The 21,342-nt window shown below is 39.7% G+C and overlaps 2 protein-coding genes and 1 pseudogene across 2 annotated transcripts; 2 read left to right on the top strand and 1 right to left on the bottom strand.

Moving 5' to 3' along the window:
- Positions 1-8,113: 8,113 nt before the first annotated feature.
- Positions 8,114-10,170, top strand: LOC126598875 (cytochrome P450 93A3-like). The gene is made up of 2 exons (XM_050265253.1): positions 8,114-9,095; positions 9,544-10,170. The coding sequence occupies exons 1-2, from the start codon at positions 8,181-8,183 to the stop codon at positions 10,168-10,170; spliced, it is 1,542 nt and encodes a 513-aa protein (XP_050121210.1). The 5' UTR covers positions 8,114-8,180.
- A 1,464-nt stretch (positions 10,171-11,634) lies between these two features.
- LOC126598876 (uncharacterized) lies at positions 11,635-19,649 on the top strand (annotated as a pseudogene).
- Positions 19,650-19,661: 12 nt separating this feature from the next.
- LOC126598878 (polygalacturonase inhibitor) lies at positions 19,662-20,883 on the bottom strand. The gene has a single exon (XM_050265255.1). The coding sequence runs from the start codon at positions 20,759-20,761 to the stop codon at positions 19,769-19,771; it is 993 nt and encodes a 330-aa protein (XP_050121212.1). The 5' UTR covers positions 20,762-20,883; the 3' UTR covers positions 19,662-19,768.
- Positions 20,884-21,342: the final 459 nt, after the last annotated feature.

Raw genomic sequence — 21,342 nt, 5'->3', positions numbered from 1 at the left:
CATTCATTTTGGAGGAATTCAGAACCAATTCAAAACCAATTCATATGACACCAAAACCTTGAAGCTCTGAAGCTCTGAAACTCCGAAGCTCTCAAGCATCCAGGTTCCAGAAGAATCAAGAAAGCCCTCTTCGTTCTTCATTCATCGTTCTTCCAAGATCAAGCCCTGACGACCCTTGGATCAACAATCATCCACCAATTCAAGATCAAGCCCCAAAGGCCCATTGAAGAACTTCCACCAATTCAAGATCAAGCCCCGACGGCCCTTGAAGAAAGTGTTCATCGTTCATCATCCGTTCATCCTAAGATCAAGCCCCAACGGCCCCTTTGGATCAACAACGTCGACAAATCCACACATCCAACCGTCCTTCAAGATTAAAGCCCAAAAGCCCTTGAAGATCCGTTCATCACCGTTATTTAAGATCAAGCCTCAACGACCCTTGAAGAAACGCTCATCCTCAAGATCAAGCCCCAACGGCTCCTTGAAGATCCGCTCAAATCCACCTTCAAGATCAAGCCCACGCCCCTTGAAGAACATTCATCCTTAGATCAAGCCCAACGGCCCTTTGGATCAATCGCACATCCATAAATCAACACCTTACGGAGATCGAATCAGATGATCAAATTTGAGAGAGATTGTAACCCAAAATCATCAAATACAAAATATTATTTTGTGCATGTGTTCTTGTCTCGTTCGTTTCAGGAAAATTTCGTGTTCACATTTTATAAATTGATTATTGCTTACGATTACTGTGAATATTTTGAAATAATTATTGCGAACTACGAATGGCTGGATCCCTATTTAGGGTACGTAGGTAGTCTAACGAAACGTTAAATGCAACCATAACATAAATGAGATCAAATAATTGAGACAATAGCCTTGTTTGGGAAATTGTGCAAGGTGAGGGTCATTGTTCAAAAAAAGAAGAAGATATATATATATATATATATATATTTGGCAACACTATGATATGGTTAAGTTTTGAATTGCATCAAGGCATGTCCATAAGTATATTATTGAGCACAATTATTATGAACGCTTTGAAGTGCAAGGTGAACGCATGATACCCAGGTAAGTTAAGGTAAGTTTATGGTATTAGTTGAAATGATGAAGTTATAACATGACTACATGCATGTTTTAAGCAACTCCGACACTATCGTACGGGTTGCCCATGAGTCGTACATGTTATGTTGAGATACATTGACAGCTCATAAACCAGCACCCCGGTGTTAATGCTCCCGCCCGTAGCCAGGGCACATTCCTTCACGTGATGTTCACCTCTCGCACCTTACGCTCACCTTGGCTCCAAGGTAGGTGCACAGTTCTGTTGTACATACCACTATAGGTGGTTCCGACTTGTAGGTGACCTACGATTATTCGCATAATCTTCACGTGATCGTAGCACTTGAGCGTATTTATTTACACCCAGTCCTGTTGTACATATCACTTTAGGTGGTTCCGACTCGTGTGCAGGTATACTTATTGAACTATGTATAAGTCGTACAGGTCACTATAGGTGACTCCGACTGATGAGCTAGCATATGTGATGAAAATGTTATGAGCTAGCATATGTGATGAAAAATGAGATAAGCTAGCATGGGTGATGAAAATGTTATGAGCTGGCATATGTGATGAATATGTGATAAGCTAGCATATGTGATAAAATATATGATGAGCTAGCATATGTGATGAAATATATGATGAGCTAGCATATGTGATGAAATATATGATGAGCTAGCATATGTGATGAAAATGTGATAAGCTAACATATGTGATGAAATATGTGATGAGCTAGCATATGTGATGAAATATGTGATGAGCTAGCATATGTGATGAAAATGTTATGAGCTAGCATATATGATGAATATGTGATAAGCTAGCATATGTGATGAAAAATGAGATGAGCTAGCATAGGTGATGAAAATGTTATGAGCTGGCATATGTGATGAATATGTGATAAGCTAGCATATATGATGAAATATGTGATGAGTTAGCATGTGTGATGAAAATGTTATAAGCTAGCATATGTGATGAAATATGTGATGACATATGGGTAAGTTGTATAGGTCACCATAGGTGACTTCGACTTGCGTACTAGTATGAGTTATTAATCACATGATTAATTGATATTACTGACGAGATGCTGTGTTGTGGCATATTTATGATTTTTCTGGAAATTATACAAATGTTGTAGCAAAGGGGTTATAATGGTTTATATGGTTTCTATTAAAATTTTATCTCTAGGTCCACTTACCCTTGTTTTGTTTTCACCCTCCAGGTTTTATTAGCTGAGCTTTCTTATCGTCGAAGATTTGTGGTGATTCGTAGTATTGGAGATTCTTTCGAGGGTACGATTCTTAATCCTCTACTGTACTTACTTATGCTCTAACGTCACGTGTGAAGTGGGTTCCTTCTCGCTCACCAGCACACTCTGGTATTTAGGCACTCTTAGGTTTAAATTTATTCATATTTTCCCACATCATCACACTTTATGGCTTCGTCACCTTCCAGGTGTCAGCCAGCATAGCTCGATTCGGAGTCCTAGTGGACATTCCGGGTTGGGGTGTGTCACGGTTCCCCTTATTCTTGCCCCTTTCCTTTCCCCTCATTTCTTCTGTTTCTGATCGGTCACCCTCTCTTCCTTTTCTTTCTCATTCGCCGGTTCCTCCTTCCTTTCCCTCCTTTATACTCTATCTCCACCGCCAATCACCATCTTTTTTTTAAAACTAGGCCACACACGTGGCATTCCAGATTTGTCTCAAAAAAATTGGTGTTTTCCTGAAACTAATTAATTTACTAAAATGCCCCCGCCTTTAAACGTTAATATCTCCTTCGTTATAACTCCAAATTGCGCTCCGTTTATGCCTACGCGTCCGTAGCGACGAGTACTACAAGGAAATACCAAGAAAATGAGTCTTACATGAAATGACACGGCAGTCAACAAAAGTCAAAGCGTTTGCCTTGAAGGGCATTTTCGTAAATTCACTTTTTAACATTATAAAAATCATAATAATTGGGGACGGGTCATTACACCTCCCTTTTTATTTTCTTTGGTTAATAACAGGGCTAAATGCTCAACAAAAAAATAAAAAAAGTAAAACATCACAAGGTCTGCCACTACGAGATGTCGACAATAGTATATATTGTAATTGGTAATATTATGTCATTTCCATAGGAATGATTTTCTTTTATGTAAAACGCCTTTAGGCGTATCAATTTTTTCAAGAAAGGTTGTACACCCATAGAGTGACGCAAGTTATGTACTTTCAAAAACCGTTAGTCGTTATTGACCGATATTGAATAAAACGACCAACGGTTTTTTTTTTGAATTATTAGCACTCTCATTTTTCCTTTATAAGTGAAGTTGAATACGATATAAATTAAAAGAATATTGACGCACCCATAAGTTAATATATCTCCTTTCGAAATTCATTGTTAGAAATAACGAAATAATTTTCCAAATTGAGTATGGCGTATTCACCACCTAATTCAACTCTATGGAAATTGTTAGGTAAAATATTCCATTCAGTGGATATGGACAATGCTAGTACCGTATGCCAACACAAAGGGCACTCAACACCATGTTATAAATACGGACCCAATTCTTGTCATCCTTCATAGACGCCATAGCCGCATTCTTTATTATTTCTTGTCCTCCATGATTTTCTTGTTATTCTCCTGCTCCTGCAATGGTGTCATCTTTCAAATTCTCTCATTTTCTAAAATTTCAATTCACTATTTTTTTTTTTACATGGATTTTATACTATAGGGGACTACAGTGAGTTAGAAAATAATGGAGGAAAAAGCCTTCATTCTTCAGTTTCCTACACAATCTAGCTAGTTCTTTAGTTGATAGTAATTAGGTATGCTAGTTTTAATTTTTGTGGTATGTGCTTCAACATCCTTAATATCTGGATGAAGGGATTTTAGCCATGATACAACGTAAAGAAGAGGTCGCGTGAGGGGAGGGTTTGATTACTAGGTAGGGTGGATTGATAAATTTTGGTCTTAGTTTTATTATATCTTGTTCTTAACGGTACACTAGCATAGAAAAGACAATTCATATTTAAGTTTTGAGTTAGTTGCAGAGATACAGATAATGAATTTCAATAAAATTCCCTTTTTTATTTTTCTCTTTTACCTAGTTAACTGGATTTGGTATTATTGTGAATATGATCTTCTACATTAATTGCCATTGATTTCCTTATGTTTCTATGTTTTATGTGTCACATGCATTAGTTGGTCAATGGATCCTTTGAGGGGAGTAGTTGTTATGTTATCAATTGGTAGCACAATTAGCGTGCATGTTTCAAAAAATCAATATTCTGTTTCATTTGAATATTGTTACGGAATGGAATTTGATAATGTGATGACCGATATGTACATGATTGTTCATGTTTTTGGATATAAGATTGTTAATTTTGATGGATAACCCGAATACGAGTATTTGTTTCTCATCTTCATTAGTTGGGAACAAGCTCTTGGAAGGAGATCAAATCAGTTCCTTCTTGTAAAGTAACCGATATGAATGTATTTGTATATTGAGACACATATTGGTTAGGTATTCGGTCTAGAAGAGTTCGAGAAAAAATTTTATCTTCCATGTAAGCATATTGAATTTCGACTTCAAGAATAAGAAGTTTTGTGGGAACAAGCACTTGATATGGGAATGTTCCACAAAACTTCTCTTTCTTGAAGCTCAAAGTCCATATGCTTATATGGAAGATAATATTTTCTCGAACTCTTGTTGAGTAAATAGTTAACCAATGCATGTCTCCATATGCAGATACCTTCTTATGGGTTTACAAGGAGGAACTGATTCTCTCTCCTTCCATGAGCTTGTTCCCAACACATGAAGATGAGAAACCAAATACTTGTACTCGGGTAATCCATCAAAAGGAACAATCTTATATCCAAAAATACGAACAATCTTGTACATAATAGTCACATTATCAAATCCGACGCCGTACCAATATTCAAATGAAACAGGATTTAGATTTGCCGAAACATGGACGCCAATCGTGCTATCAGTTGGGAGCATAACAACTTCTCCATTCAAATGATTTATTGGTCAACTTCTGCATGTGACACATAAAACATTGAAGGATCAGAAAACTAATGACAATTAAAGTAGGAGATCATATACACAATAAAACCCAAATACAGTAAGCTAGGTAAAAGAGTGCATTTTATCATGGCTAAAACACCCTCATCCAGATACTCAGGATGTTGAAACACAAACAAGAAAAATCAAAATCAATTAACTATCAACTGAACAACTAGCTATGATTGTGAAGATATTCAAGCTGAGCTAAACAAAATCACAAAAACATATTTCTGTCATTTGTGTGCCAATTCGCAGTAAAAGGGTTCTCCCAGAATGTGAATCTCCTCATACTTCTCCTTCGATGGAATGAGTCTCCATTTGATGCAATTGGTGCCCTGCACAGGGAAAGCCCCAATGCCAAAACCCTAGTTGGATGATTGAATAAAAATGATGTACGGGTCATCAAATGGGTGTGTTTGCATTCCCAACATAACGATTAATATTCAATGTTCAAGAGAGTACTCTGGGTGTAGATCTACAAATGAAATATGAGTTTTCTTTTTTTGTTTTTTTTGTTTTTTTTCTTCAAACAAATGATATTATCAACACTAAAGGAGGGGGGGGTGAGTTTAGCCTAACAATAATATAGTTCAAATTTGCATTTGGCGAGAATCAAACCTAAGACTTCTCACTTACGAGTAAAGAGTACCACTAGACTTCAGTACTAAGTGGCGAATGAAATATGAGTTTAAATAGAAAAAAAAAAAGGCACACCTCATTAACAGAAACATTGTCACTTAGTACTACAGTCTAGTGATATTCCTCACTTGTAAGTGAAAGGTCTTAGGTTCAATTCTTGCTAAAGGCGAACTTGAACCACATTATTGCTAGCCCATTGTGAGACTAAGCCCATCCTCCCTAATGTAGATAATATCTTTTGTTCAAAAAGAAAGAAAATACACATTGCAGAGATTAAGTACACATAATGATTTTGTATGGTAAATTATTATTCGATAATATATCAATGGATTTTGGACAAATACTTGTTCTTGGACTAGAAAACCTAAGAATGGAGGGGTTTGTTCAATTATTTTCTAACTCACTTTTATTCCCGTGTAGTCTAAAATTAATGGGAAAAAGTGGAGAAAAGAGAATTTGCAAGATAGCACTATTGCAGGAAAAATCCTAGAGATAAAAGAAAAACTAAAGATGTGTTTGTGATTTCTATGAAGGATGACAAGAATTATAGTGCTGGGTCTGTATTCATAACATGGTGTTGATTGCCCTTTCTGTTGGCATACAATACTAGCATTATCCACATCCACTGAAGGACATATTTTACCTAATAATTTCCCATATAAAGTTGAATCAGGTGGTCAATATACCCTGCTAATTGTGGAAAATAATATAGTTATTCTTCGCAATGAATTTCGAAAAGAAATTAACTTTTGAGTTCGTCAATATTCTTTTAGTTTATACTGTGTTCAACTTCACCTATAAAGGGAAAAGAGTACTACTTATTAGAAAATTGTTGGTCTTTATTTACTAATTATGTAATTTTGAAACCAAGGACACTCGCCCACGCGTACTTTTTCTTTTCCCTTTCACAAGACCACTAATGAGTGTTAGGCACAATTACAAATTATACAAAAGTTGATTTTAGCTCAATTCTCATAGAGTATTTGATTTTCTTTATATTGGATTAAAATAAGTTGCATTTTGGCTGGGTGTATATTAAAATGCTTCTCTTTAGTATAAATAGAATATTTCTTTTTTTATATTTCTTTTGAATTCCTCGTCTTGCAACCCCTCTTTTAACCAATTATATTTTGAGTTCAAACTCTTTCTTCTCCTTAGTTTACGTTAATATAGAATATTGCTTGTATGAAAAGAAGAAAAAGGGAATTATTATTATTATTTTCCTATTTTGAAATTCGAATCTGGAACCATGATGCCCGTGCAACATAAAATTAGAAAATGAGATGAAAAATTAACAAAAATTTCATACGAATAAATAATGTAAAACGCAAATTTCTATGTTGTCTTACACTACTACAAGAAAAATTGCCAATAGCTATGGAGCAATCGTGGCTGTTGTTAGAGACTTAGAGTAGCTATCACATGTTTTTGTGTCGTAGTCCTACTGATGATTATCTCTAAGCTGCAGATGGCAACTAGCTAGCATAGCAAGAATGACCAAATCAACTAGTGCAGTTCTTTGACCCAATCAGCTGCAGATAGCAACTAGCAAGAACGACCAAATGCTTGCATTCAAAACTTGGAAGATAATGTAAGGATGTCGCCGGCTCTAACCAATTGAAAATGTGAAACAAACAAGTTAGGACAAAGAATATAGCCTTGAGAATAAGATGCCGGTCATTTATACATAGAGTAATACACACTTGTGGTTTTTTAAACTCAAGTTTTGCACCAAAGACGGCTGCATGCTGACCCAGTCTCTACCCTCCACCCTAAAAACACTACATCAGGCTTTCTAATGATTTCAGTGCTGTTTTTTAGTACAAAGATATTCATTAGATAAATTTAACTATTAACGATACAATAAAGACGTGTATTAAGACATGAATCTCAATTGGAATTCTAAAACAACTCGAAGGCATTATACTAAAGCTGACAAAATTCGCACAGAAATAACTAAAAATACACAGATACAAAATTTAGTATAACACGTATCCAAGCTCATGCACCCCAAAACAATTAATTAGACCACAATGCTGAATCATAACTATAACCACAAATCGAAACTGTACCATTATATAACCCAACACATGTAACCAAGAAGTACCTGTGGAACAATGAGTGAATGTAAAAAGGAATCAGTCTTCAACAATCTCTGTGTGCATAAGAAATAGGAGTCGCTTTAAAGTTAAACAAGAAACCAACCACTTCAAATATAAACAAATACTCAGCCAAATAAAAATGTAAAACAAATAGATATTAGTTTTTTAACATGTCTCAGCAGAATAGACAAACTCTCAAATGAAGGGATATTGAATTCCTTGTCTGAGGACTATAAAATTCCTAGGAAAATGAATTAGGGTTTGAGGTCCTTAAATAAGAAACCATCGGAACAACATCTTTTTGACGAGAATAATACAAAGATCAATCAACCATGGAAGTAGATTTCCAAGGATACATCATACTTTTCCTCGTGTGGCTAGTCTCCACAGTTTTGGTCCGAATCATGCTCACCAAATTTCGGACCAAGCCTCGCCTTCCACCAAGTCCGATGGCCTTGCCGATCCTCGGACACCTCCACCTCCTTGCTCCAATACCTCACCAAGCTCTTCACAAGCTATCCAACCGATATGGGTCTCTGATTCACCTCTTTCTTGGTTCCGTCCCCTGCGTAGTTGCTTCCACGCCAGAGATGGCGAAAGAGTTCCTCAAAACTCATGAGGGTTCTTTCTCCAACAGGCCCTATATTTCTGCTGTTGATTACCTCACTTACGGATCAGCTGATTTTTCATTTGCTCCTTATGGTCCTTATTGGAAGTTCATGAAGAAACTATGCATGTCCGAGCTTCTTGGTGGAAGGACACTCGATCAGCTCCTTCCAGTCCGTCGTGAAGAGTTGGCGAGTTTCGTGCAACTGCTTCTGAACAAGGCCAAGGCAGCCGAGCCAGTTGATGTTGGCGCAGAGCTTATGACGGTGACAAATAACGTCATATCGAGAATGATTATGGGGCAGAGTTGCTCTTCGAACGAAAAAGAGGCTGATGAGATCAGAAAGCAGGTGAAAGCTATTGCTGAGTTGACGGGGAAGTTTAATTTGTCGGACTTCATATGGTTTTGTAAGAATTTGGATTTGCAAGGGTTTGGGAAACAGCTTAAGGAAGTGCGTGACAGGTTTGACGTTATGATGGAGAGGATTATCAAGGAGCACCAAGAGGAAAGGAAGAAGAAGGAAGTTAGCGAAGGTGGCGGTGATGCAGTTAAGGATTTACTTGACATTTTACTCGACATAGCTGAAGATGAAACCTCGGAGTTTAGATTGACAAGAGAAAACATAAAGGCATTCATCCTGGTAAATAGTTCTGAATTAATTTGACTCAAATCTTACACTGCCTATTAGTAATTTATTGCTCATTCACTGATAGCTATAATGCCTCTAATTGTGAAGGATTTCATTAATAACTAATATGTATTTGTTAAATGACAACTATAATGATCTAAACATGAGGTCATGCAATCGAAATTTTTTTACATTCATCCATATTGAGTATACATTTGCTGAATTTAACGGTTGAATGTACGTTCACGAATCTAAGGGACGGAATTTAATGAGTGGATCGAGCCACTTAAATGGCAATGTATATACTTTACCTTGTCGTATGGTAGAAGGACTCATGTGCACATATTCTTTTCCGTATGGTTGGATGTTATAAGCCAAAATCACTATGAGTTTCTAAATGCTATGTGCATATGTAAATTAATGAAGCGATTGTTGATATATATTTGTTACATATTCGCAGGATATATTTTCTGCTGGAACCGACACATCTGCAATCACGACAGAATGGGCACTAGCAGAACTAATCAACCATCCAGATGTGATGCAGAAAGCAAGACAAGAAATTGACACCATAATTGGAACAAACAGGCTCGTACAAGAATCAGACATTGCCAACCTTCCCTACCTACAAGCCATAGTGAAAGAAACCCTAAGGCTTCACCCAACCGGCCCATTAATCGTGAGAGAGTCCTCCGAATTTTGCACCATCGGCGGCTATGACATTCCCGCGAAAACAAGATTATTTGTGAATGTGTGGGCTATCAACAGAGACCCTAACCACTGGGAGAAGCCATTGGAGTTTGAGCCGGAGAGGTTTGTGACCGAAGAGGGAAGTGGGAAGAGCCAGTTAGATGTGAGGGGGCAGCATTTTCATCTGTTGCCATTTGGGAGTGGACGAAGAGGATGTCCCGGAACCTCGCTTGCAATGCAGGTTGTGCAGACAACACTTGCAGCTATGGTTCAGTGCTTTGAGTGGAAAGTTGAAGGAACTGTTGACATGGAAGAGGCAGCTGGATTAACACTTCCGAGGGCTCATCCTTTGGTTTGTGTTCCAGTGGCTAGGTTCAATCCCGTTCCATCTTCCTGAATGATCATTCATAGAGAACCTTGTGTGTTTTACAAGCTGTCACTGAAAGAATTCAAATGTATTATTAAATACTCTATCAAATACTGTGGTTCTTCCTTTTGCACCTTTCCTTCCCTTCTGAGAATTTGACTTCTCAGTTGCATTCATCTGCTCTATCATCAAGTCAATGGATTCACCTCATACATGTTGCCTTCCTATCTCCTTCTGAAAAGAAGAATTTTTCCACAGTTACCTCTTCTAACAGTAAAAGGCACACATTGTATCCTTTGTTTACACATGGAGAAAATCTTATGTACCGCAGCCGTAGTGGCTACTAGGACAACTCTTACATTGAACTGTCGTAAAATCAGATGAGACAAAAATATAAGCATCTATGTTTTATGGAGATGCGTCTTACATATAACGTGTTCAAACACCCTATTAAAAAGTTTCTCTCAGATATGCGGTTGCGGTCTTTATAGTAGCAGACTCACTAACATATATAGCATAATCAAATGCAAGATGAGTATAGATATGAAAAAATACAAAAACTACACGAATATCTACAAATCGTTGTGTATTTTTGCATTTAAAACAAGTTTGAAAGATCAGATTTTATATCTTTATCTACACATTAATATCTTGATGCGCTTAAAGTCAAGTGGTAACCACACCCGAATACATAAATTTATGAAAATGTCAATAACAGTTGAACAAAACATATCAACAGATAGAAACCATATTCCAGGTGCAAGAATAATCGGTGGATTACAAAAAAAGATTATGAAAGTAAAAAAGTGTTATTTCACATTCCATTAGCCTTATAAAAGTGGAATTTAAGATTTGTGGTAGTCTGTGGGCCAAATTTAAGATTATGTAAACCCCAACAAGAAATTGACAACCTCATACTTGATCATGACAAGTTGACAGCGAGAGGAGGTCGAATTCATTAACAAATTTTGGGGGTTTTCCACTGCCAAACGCAATTAAACTTTTACGAAAGAAGAAAATAAACGCGTGCTTGGATTTGGATGGAAACTGCTTTAATTTCTTATCTATAAATTATCTTGGTGCTTCACCCATAAGAATTTGCTCGTTGGGTTTTCCCTCCACTGACTGTATTTTGAACTCGACATGTGTTTATGGAGTTCGTCTTATTTTAGTTTATTTGACAAATGATTATTTTTAACCTGAAACTATCTTATCAATTAGTAAGCTCACGAGAAAAATGACTAGTTTTTCGAGCGTAAATTTTTTTATTTACAAGCTGATATTCTAATATACTGTATAACTAAGTGGTTGTAACCTTTAAATGAGAAAACTTGAAATTAAATTGAAAAAAAAATTGCAAGTGAATTTCCCTAATTTTTTGGTAACTGAAAATTATTGATCATCATTTACTTAAGAGATCTTAAGTTCGAGACGAATTTGAACAATATTATTGCTAACTCATTTTGAAGCACGTTTGTGCAAAGTAAGAAAAAAAAAAAAAACTAATGCCGAACCAAGGAATATTCCCATGACAAAAAACACTCCCAGCTTAATTTTGTCTAATTTTGTTTTGTAAATTTTAACACAATAATGTGATGAAGCCGTTGGCGTTGCATGTAAAACAGTAAATCCTTCTCCTTGAAGCTCTTGCCATCACAAAAAGCACTGTCCCCAACCCACCGTCTCAATCCCATGTTTACTCTCAGCCCACATTTTTTGTTTTTGTTTTTGGTTTTGGTTTGATAGGCCTCCCTCTCTTGCTTCCCCCTCTCCCCTTTCGCTTTCGGATTTTGGATCCCCTCCACTCTCTCACCACCCCTTCTTCTCCCATCTCCTTTGGTCTCACCAATTCCTTCCAGTTTCCCATTGATTTTTCACCATCCGTGCCTCTCGATTCACAGTCGCCATAGTTCTTGAGTATTTATTTCAATTGTTAAGTAATCCCTAATCTGTTCATCCCCAAATCATGTTTTTCAGATGATGAAATCCACAAATACTTATTCCCCAACATTCTGGATTCTTCTCTGTTTCTGAAAGTGTGCATATAATTTCATCTGGGTTTTGTTCAAATTGATAAAAAAACCGAACTTTTGTGAAAATTTTGGTGTTTGAATTTCTGCTTTTCTCTCAAAAATGGTGACTGTGAATCTGGGAATGCTTCATTATGTTCTGGACCAGTACGGTGCGTTCATGCACAGAACAAAGATTAGCCCTCAATTTTTTTCGAGAGGGTGGGGCGGCACAAAGCTTGAGCTGCTTGAGAGGATGATAAATCAGCTTTTTCCAGAAGCAGCTGGCCAGAATTGGCCTCCTGCTGTGATCCAACCAACTTGGAAAACTGTTTGGGAGAGCAAGACGGCTTCTCTCAGAGAAGGGGTTTTCCGGACGCCTTGTGATGAGCAGCTTCTCAGTGCATTGCCTCCTGAGAGTCACAGTGCAAGAGTTGCGTTTCTTGTTCCAAAATCGGTTCCTCCTCAGAGGATGGCCTGTGTCGTTCATCTTGCAGGTATAATTACGGTTCATATTTATTCACCGTGTGATAAATTAGGAATGAGGATATCCGGGGTAAAGTAGGAGTAGCCGAAATTGAAGGAAAGATGAGAGAAAATCAGTTACGGTGGTTTGGACATGTGCAAAGAAGGCCTACTGACGCTCCGATTAGAAGATGCGACTATGGGACAGAGGTTCAGGGCCGAAGGGGCAGAGGAAGACCTAGGAAAACTTTGGAAGAGACCCTAAGAAAAGACTTAGAGTACTTGGATCTAACGGAGGACATGACACAGGACAGAACACAATGGCGTTCTAAGATTCATATAGCCGATCCCACTCAGTGACTTGGATTTTCCAAGTCTCCAACCGAGAAGTTTTTCCTCATTCGGGAAATTAAGGGAACACTACCTCAACCTATATGCTCCACTCACAAAGCTTCAACATACAAGCTTCAACAAAAGAAAATTCAAAGAACTTAGCGAAGAAGGCTTTGGTGTATTTAACACAATACGTTGAAATGAAGGAAAGCTTATTTATTGATATCCCCGATAAGTTACAAATATGTACATATACTTGAGTCAAAATAAACAAACAAGAGGGAGCCTTCACAAAGGTTGCTTAGGAGAAGTCTCAGCAGTCGGTAGAGCCCCAGAAAGAGAAGGCACCGGAGGGGGATCATTCGGAGCCTCAGTCCTGGACAAAACCCTAGAAGGAGGAGGCATCAGAGATTGATCATTTGGAGCTTCATTACGCGGTACAGCCCCAGAAGACGAAGGCAATAAATGCCTTTGGAACAAACCCACAAATCTCTGATGATCAAGTAAAACCTGACCATCAGATTCCTTCATCTGGTCAAGCTTCCTCTTCATGTTTGTAGCATAGTCATGTGTGAGCCGGTGCAACTGTTTATTCTCATGCTTGAGCCCTCTAATCTCCTGTTTGAGACTCATCACTTCAGCCGCCAATGATTCAACTTGGCGGGTTCGAGCAAATAGGCGTTGGGCCATATTAGACACAGAACCTGCACACTGAACACTGAGAGCCAGAGAATCCTTAACAGACAACTCATCAGACCGTTTGGAAAGTAGTCTGTTATATTTGGGAGTGAGAAGGTTCCTGGCCACTACCGCAGCGGTCATATCATTCTTCATCACAGAATCCCCAACGGTAAGAGGACCAGTAGGGGAGACGAAGGATGGGCGCCATATGTTGTCTGGAGAAGGCGGGGCTGCCTCTTCAACAAGGTTCAAGTCAAAACGACGGTCGGAGGGGCCAGACATTTTCAAAGGTGTTGAAGAGAGAAGAGGTCGGACAAATCAAGATCTTAGAAGTGCAAGAATGGAGCTTCTACTGGTGGATATTCAAGTGTGCTTTGGAACTTAATGTCAGCCCCTATAAAAATCTGCACTCGACGAAGCTTCAGAAATCGAAGAGGCGCCTGCTCAGAAATCGAAGAGGCGTTTGCTTTCTCAAAAGCTGGGCTGCTCAGAGACCACGAGGGTCGATCTCAGAAATCGAAGAGGTGTTTGCTTTCTCAAAAGCTGGGCTGCTCAAAGACCACAAAGGCCGATCCCAGAAATCGAAGAGCCTTGCTTTCTCAAAAGCTGGGCTGATCAGAGACCACGAGGGCCGATTTCAGAAATCGAAGAGGCACCTACTTTTCCAGCCTTGTCAGCACCTGTCACACGCACACTCAGCTTTGCGGAAATTATGGGCATTTTTTCGAAGATTTCTGGCGAAGTAGAAAGCAGATGAATCGTACTGTTCAATCACCCACTTCCCACACGCAACAGTAGCTCATGGGTACCACAGATAACTTTGCCAAAGTTCTCTGACAAAGTTGAGACACGTGAAGCTTGCAGCTCCCACTACATCGCTCTGACCAAGAAGGGTAAAAGAATTGCAAAGAAACAACACTAACAAAGTTTAGACACATAAATTTTGAAGGTCTAGCTACCATATTATTACCCACAAGGGTAAAGGAACAGTACCACCGCTGGATAATTGGAAAGTCCCGGTGTGTCAACCTCTGTGCTTCGTGGCAAGGTAGACTAGCAAACATGCCCAACCTTTACTCACATTCGAGAAAACACTCCTAACAAGATTGCTTGCTTCAAAATCGAAGAGGCACCGCCCTCCGAATCTCGAGAGCCAGACTCCCAACATGATTACTTTCTCAAAAATCGAAGAGAGGGTAAAGGAACAGTACCACTGCTGGATAATTGGAAAGTCCCGGTATGTCAACCTTTGTGCTTCGTGGCAAGGTAGACTAGCAAACATGCCCAACCTTTACTCACATTCGAGAAAACACTCCCAACAAGATTGCTTGCTCCAAAATCGAAGAGGCACTGCCCTCCGAATCTCGAGAGCCAGACTCCCAACATGATTACTTTCTCAAAATCGAAGAGAGGGTAAAGGAACAGTACCACTGCTGGATAATTGGAAAGTCCCTGTGTGTCAACCTCTGTGCTTTGTGGCAAGGTAGACTAGCAAACATGCCCAACCTTTACTCACTTTCGAGAAAACACTCCCAACAAGATTGCTTGCTCCAAAATCGAAGAGGCACGGCCCTCCGAATCTCGAGAGCCAGACTCCCAACATGATTACTTTCTCAAAAATCGAAGAGACACCGCTCTACGAATCTCGAGAGCCAGACCCCCAACAGGATTGTTTTCTCAAAAATCGAAGAGGCATCGTTCTCCGAATCTCGAGAGCCAGACCCCCGACAGGTTTGTAATCTTCACACGCAACATCAGCTTTCCAGATACCACAAACCACTTTTTCAAAGTGCTCTGACAAAGTTAAAACATGTGAAGCTGGCAGCTCCCACTACCGTGCTATAACCAAGCAGGGTAAAGGAATAGCATTATTACTTGATGTTAGGGAGACTCCTATATATGTCGACTTCCATCCCTAACGGACAGGCAGACCTGCAAAAATGCTCAACCCTTTCTCTTATCTGAGAGGGCACTCCCAACAAAGCCTTTCGAAATATTCAGCTTTCTTTCCCCCCGATAATACCTCTGTAAACAAGCTATACTAGAGCAAGAATATCTCATATCATCAGGGTTAAAAGCAAGAGTATCCCATATCATGCTTTTTCCCTGTCTTTTCCTTTGGCCTTGTTCTTACCTGCAAGACAAGGAGAAAGAGAGCAATCAGTCAGCACTTGGCATCAAGCTTCCAGCCAGGAATTGACTGCCTGGAACCCCTTACCTGATTACTTACCTGGCATTGCTCTCGAGTACTCATCTTCAACATCTTATGCTTCCAGGGAAGATACCGCATCTGCCTGAGGAACAGATAGGGCAAGTGAGAAGGATACAAGGAAGCATGTGGAGACAAGCGTAACAGCACACGTGCCGATACATCCATTACTCTATCAAAAGCAAAAGTATCCCATATCAGCAGGGTCGAACGTACTCTAGATTTGATGGACTTGTTTTGACCCTCAAATTCTTCAGTCGGCCTTATACTCTGGAGGAAACCAGAAAACCCTCCAGCCCAGTTCAAGAATAAGCCTGTGGAAAGTTACTTCTTCAAAAGCAAAAGTATCCCATATCATCTCTCCTCATTTTTCTTCTCTTTATCCTTCATGCTGCTTGCAAGATAGGGAGAATGTGAACAATCAGCCGGAGCTCTGATTGCTTACCTTGTCTGTCACCTCTTTCAGCAGATCCCCCAGCTCGGCGACTTGGGGGACTCCTACTACATGGTTTGTATCTCGCTTGACCAAGCATGAAACTACAAGTAAGCTTCAAGTGAAATTGATACATTACCTTGTGCATCTCCACCAGTTACAGATACCACTCCTGGATGGAGGAAGAGTACTTCCAGAGAAGATGCCACATCTACCTATGAGACAGATAAAGGCAAGTCAAGACGATACCACACTCCGGTACTTAGAAGTTTCGTGGCTACGAGATCATTCTCCCACAATATTTCCTAATGTCATTTGTACTAAATCATTCACTTGTACTCACTAAAGGAGAGCTTGAACCTATGTACTTGTGTAAACCCTTCACAATTAATGAGAACTCCTCTATTCCGTGGACGTAGCCAATCTGGGTGAACCACGTACATCTTGTGTTTGCTTTCCTATCTCTATCCATTTATATACTTATCCACACTAATGACCGGAGCAATCTAGCGAAGATCACAAAAAGTGACCGTTTTCGCTACCTAGGATCTATCTTGCAAGAGAACGGAGAATTAGATGGAGATCTCAACCATAGAATACAAGCTGGATGGATGAAGTGTAAGAGTGCATCCGGCGTGTTGTGTGACCGTCGTAGGCCACTAAAGCTCAAGGGAAAATTTTATAGGACGGCAATAAGGCCAGCGATGTTGTATGGCACAGAATGTTGGGCGGTGAAGCATCAACGTACACAAAATGGGTGTAGCGGAGATGAGGATGCTTCGTGGGATGTATGGGCACACGAGAAAGGATAAGATTGGGAATTAGGATATCCGAGGTAAAGTAGGAGTAGCCAAAATTGAAGGAAATATGAGAGAAAATCGGTTCCGGTGGTTTGGACATGTGCAAAGAAGGCCTACTGACGCTCCGGTTCGAAAATGTGACTACGGGACAGAGGTTCGGGGCCGAAGGAGTAGAGGAAGACCTAGGAAAACTTTGGAAGAGACCCTAAGAAAAGACTTGAGTACTTAGATCTAACGGAGGACATGACACAAATGAGCGCAATGGCGTTCTAGGATTCATATAGCCGACCCCACTTAGTGGGAAAAGGCTTTGTTGTTGTTGTTGTTGTATTCGTGTTTGATTTGGTTATTTACACCAATGTAGTATGGCAAATCATTAGTAAACTATTGGGAGGTTGGATTTACATTTACCGCTTCGATTTATCTCTAGCAATATGAACTTTGAGCCTTGCTTATTGATGAAATGTTCTGAAATATAATTTCAACCTGTTTTCTGCCTTTTGATTACAGTAGCAAAGGTTGGCAAATAGCGGTAACTTGGTACACCATGCATTGTGTTGAGCATTGAAATTTTAGAATTAGAAATCAAATGCTAGAAATACGTTTTGTTTATTTATTTTAAAATGTTTACAATTCAATTGGGTCTTTGTCTTCGACTTGTATACTTCTCTCAAAGAGTCTAATATTGAGTTTAAAGTGTTAACTAGTTTTGGGAAACTATACTTGGAACTGTTCTTGTTCCCTTGGAAGATTGAGGAACATGGCCGTCGAATGTACTTGGTTTGGTTCTCTCAACTATATTATTGCTGCAAAGTATATGATTGTGTGCGAAGTAATTTGTTCTTCTTTGGTTGGCTTTGTTAAGGAACACTGGGAGGAATTTCTTTGCTGATTTTCCATTTTGCAGGAACTGGGGACCATACATTTGAATGAACGTTACGTCTTGGTGGACCTTTGCTGAAGGAAAACATTGCTACTATGGTGCTTGAGAGGTAAATTATTCTGCGCAGCCAGACACCTTTTGTAACTGAAATCAGAGTTCTACATGGTTACTATTCGTACCTTCCAGCTTTTTGATTGAGGTGGATATGTTATGCAGCCCTTTCTATGGACAAAGACGTCCGGTGATGCAGCGTGGGGCAAAACTCTTGTGTGTCAGTGACTTACTTTTATTAGGAAGGGCAACAATTCAAGAAGCTCGCAGTCTCTTGCATTGGCTAGACTGTGAAGCAGGGTTTGGAAAGATGGGTGTCTGTGGACTTAGCATGGGTAAAGACCCAAATCCATCTCTTGCTATAGCTTTAAGTGTTTGAAGTTATTAGAAGTCGTTGCCATCTTTCTTTGGTTTAAAATTTGAAGTTTTTTTCTTTTTTTTTGGTTAAAACTTGAACTAGTTTTACTTTGTTTCTACATGGTTGAAAGTCAAAACTAAAGTATTAGTTCTGACCTTTGGAATAAATCATGAACTTTTCCTAGAAGTGGAACACTGGCACCCTTCATTTAATCACATTTCTTTTGGCCGAAAATATAATGCTTCTGTGGAACCTAGGAGGAGTACATGCTGCAATGGTTAGATCACTGCACCCTACACCCATCGCAACCCTACCTTTTCTCTCTCCACACTCTGGTGTTGTGGCATTCTGTGAGGGAATATTAAAGCATGCAACTGCGTGGGAGGCCCTGAGAGAGGATCTTGCGTGCAGAAGGCTGCAATGACTCTCAAGGAGGTGAGAGAGCGGATGCGCAATGTCCTGTCCCTCACGGATGTCACACGCTTTCCGATTCCAAAAAATCCCAATGCCGTGATATTTGTTTCTGCCACTGTAAGTATTTATTGTTGGAAAATTAGTCTATTACTGTTTTTATTAGTTTACTTGGAGGATAAGGATTAGGATTCCTTGACCATTTAGGATTTCTTGCCTATTAGGACTAGGTTTACTTCACCATGTATAGGAGTGCTTGTATTTTATTATTTTATTATGGACAAGTCAGTCACAATGTAGTCCTCGGAGTTGTAGCCTTCTTGGCCAATCTTGTAGTGCTTCTTCGTTTTCTATAATATTCGTAGTTTTATAATCCGTTGTACTCTGATTTTCAACTTTTATGAGGTTACCTTTCTACTTATTTGTTATTAACCCATCTTTAAGATTCTATCAACGTTTTCCCATTTCCTGCTCTTAATAACAACTTGACCATTGCATGCTACTCCGAATAAGTCATTGTGGAATGTAAAGTCTTGATTTTTGTGACTTGCTAGCTTTACAAGTTTTTTCCTTTAATTACACTTAAAGTTTCAGGATGATGGGTACATCCCGAAACACTCTGCTGGAGCTTCAAAAAGCTTGGCCGGGTTCAGAAGTAAGATGGGTCACTGGTGGGCATGTCTCATCGTTCCTTCTCCACGACAGTGAGTTCCGCAGGGCGATTGTTGACGGACTTGACAGATTGCCATGGAAGGAGTCTCCATTGTGACATTGGCAACACAAGTGAAGAAGACCCTACACTTATTCTGATGTGGTAACCTTCGCCTCTAATTTACGCCAAACATGTAAAAAACTGGATATAGTTGATATCTGAAACACCAGCATAAATAATGGGAAAACGAGTCATGAAATATTATTTCCTTATTTGTATGACCAAACACCCGTTTAAACAGCAACTATTCGAAAATTGCTGGCCAAATGTGCAGTTGTGGCCATTACTTGCAGCTTGGGAGTGGAGCACCGCACAAGCATCGGTTATGGAAATAAGAATACTCGTCGAAGCTCTGCAACTTTCCACCCACCGGAATCTGACCACACAGCCTGTTGTAGCTCACGTTCAGGAACTGGAAATTCAGTTGGGTAAACTCCACTGGGATACTCCCGTAGATCTTATTGTGGTTGATATCCAGCGAGGTCAAGCTTGTCGGAAACTCCACCTTTGACAGATTAAATTCCAGCAAGTTCCTGGACAGATCCACAATCTGCGTTGTCTTGTTCAGCCCAAATATCACGGATGCGTCACCTTCGAGCTTGTTCCGTGATAAGTCTATGCTGCCGAAGTCCATCTGGGCGAATGAGGTTGGAATGTTGCCAGAGAGCTGGTTGTGGGAGAGATACAGGTCTGGAACGTTGCCAATGAACTGCCCAAGCGATATCGGAATATGACCTGTGAGCTTATTGCGGTCTAGATGAAGAGCGTTGAGGTTTGGGAGCTGAGAAAGCGAGCTGGGGATGGCGCCGGTGAGGTTGTTGAAGGAGAGGTCGAGGAATGTGAGGTTCTTGAGTTGGCTGAGGAAGTCAGGGACAGAGCCTGAGAGGTTGGTCCAGCTGAGCCTGAGACTCTTGAGTCCTTTGAGCTTGGCAATGGCGGGTTGGATTGGGCCAGTGAGATTGGGTTGCTTGTGGAATTCAAGGGTTTCAAGGTACGGTAAGTCTCCGACTAGGGCGGGGATTTGGCCGGAGACCTGGCCGGCGAAGATGGTGAGGGAGTTGATGCGGTTTGTGGTGGAGTCACAGGTGACGCAGTACCAATCACAACAGTCAGTGTCTGATTTCCATGAGGTCAAGACGTAGGGGTCGCCGAAGGCTTTCTTGATTTGCAGGAGGACTTTTTTGTCGTCGGGGTTGCAGAGATCGGAGAGAGCGGGGTTTAGGACGGAGGAGAAGAGTAGGGTTAGGGAGAGGAAGGTGGAGAACTTGAGCTCCATTGTTTTGGGTTTTGGTTGGGAGCCTGAGATAGTGAATTTGTGGTTGAAGGAAGTGTGGACAGGTCATAGATCTGGTGCGCATTTAATCGACATCAAAAAGTAACATGCTTTGCTCCTTATTTCATTCAAACATGTAGTGTCTTTTGTGAAATTTTTACATCTCCTAAAGTTTGAGATATTCCTAATCTTTGAACGGTCAGATTTTTAATTAAAAATACAAAAATCAAGATGTATCGGTTATAAACCTGAAGTATACTTCAAAGCATCGTAGAATTTTGAGTGGATTTGTTAGTTTAATAGCAAAAATTGTCTCATTTTCTGAAGGCCTATGCTTTAGGTCTCATGATTATCTGAGTTGTTTGGGAAAGTAAAAGCGTAGGAATAAACAAAATTAAAGAGAACAAATGGAGCATGGTTTGGGAACCATGGTCAGCCAAAGCTGGATTGATAGAGATGAGGACCTAAGAGTTTCTCAAGATTACTCAGCTTCTTTTGACTGAAATAAGCTATGTTTGGAGGAGCGATTTGCAAGTACTACTAGATTTAGGACAAAATAATTAGAAATAATTGACAAAGATGTG

This window comes from Malus sylvestris, chromosome 14, assembly GCF_916048215.2.
Source record: "Malus sylvestris chromosome 14, drMalSylv7.2, whole genome shotgun sequence".
NCBI classification, from domain to species: domain Eukaryota; kingdom Viridiplantae; phylum Streptophyta; class Magnoliopsida; order Rosales; family Rosaceae; genus Malus; species Malus sylvestris.
Note: the sequence above shows the minus strand (reverse complement) of the source record. Positions and strands in the feature narration are given on the sequence as shown.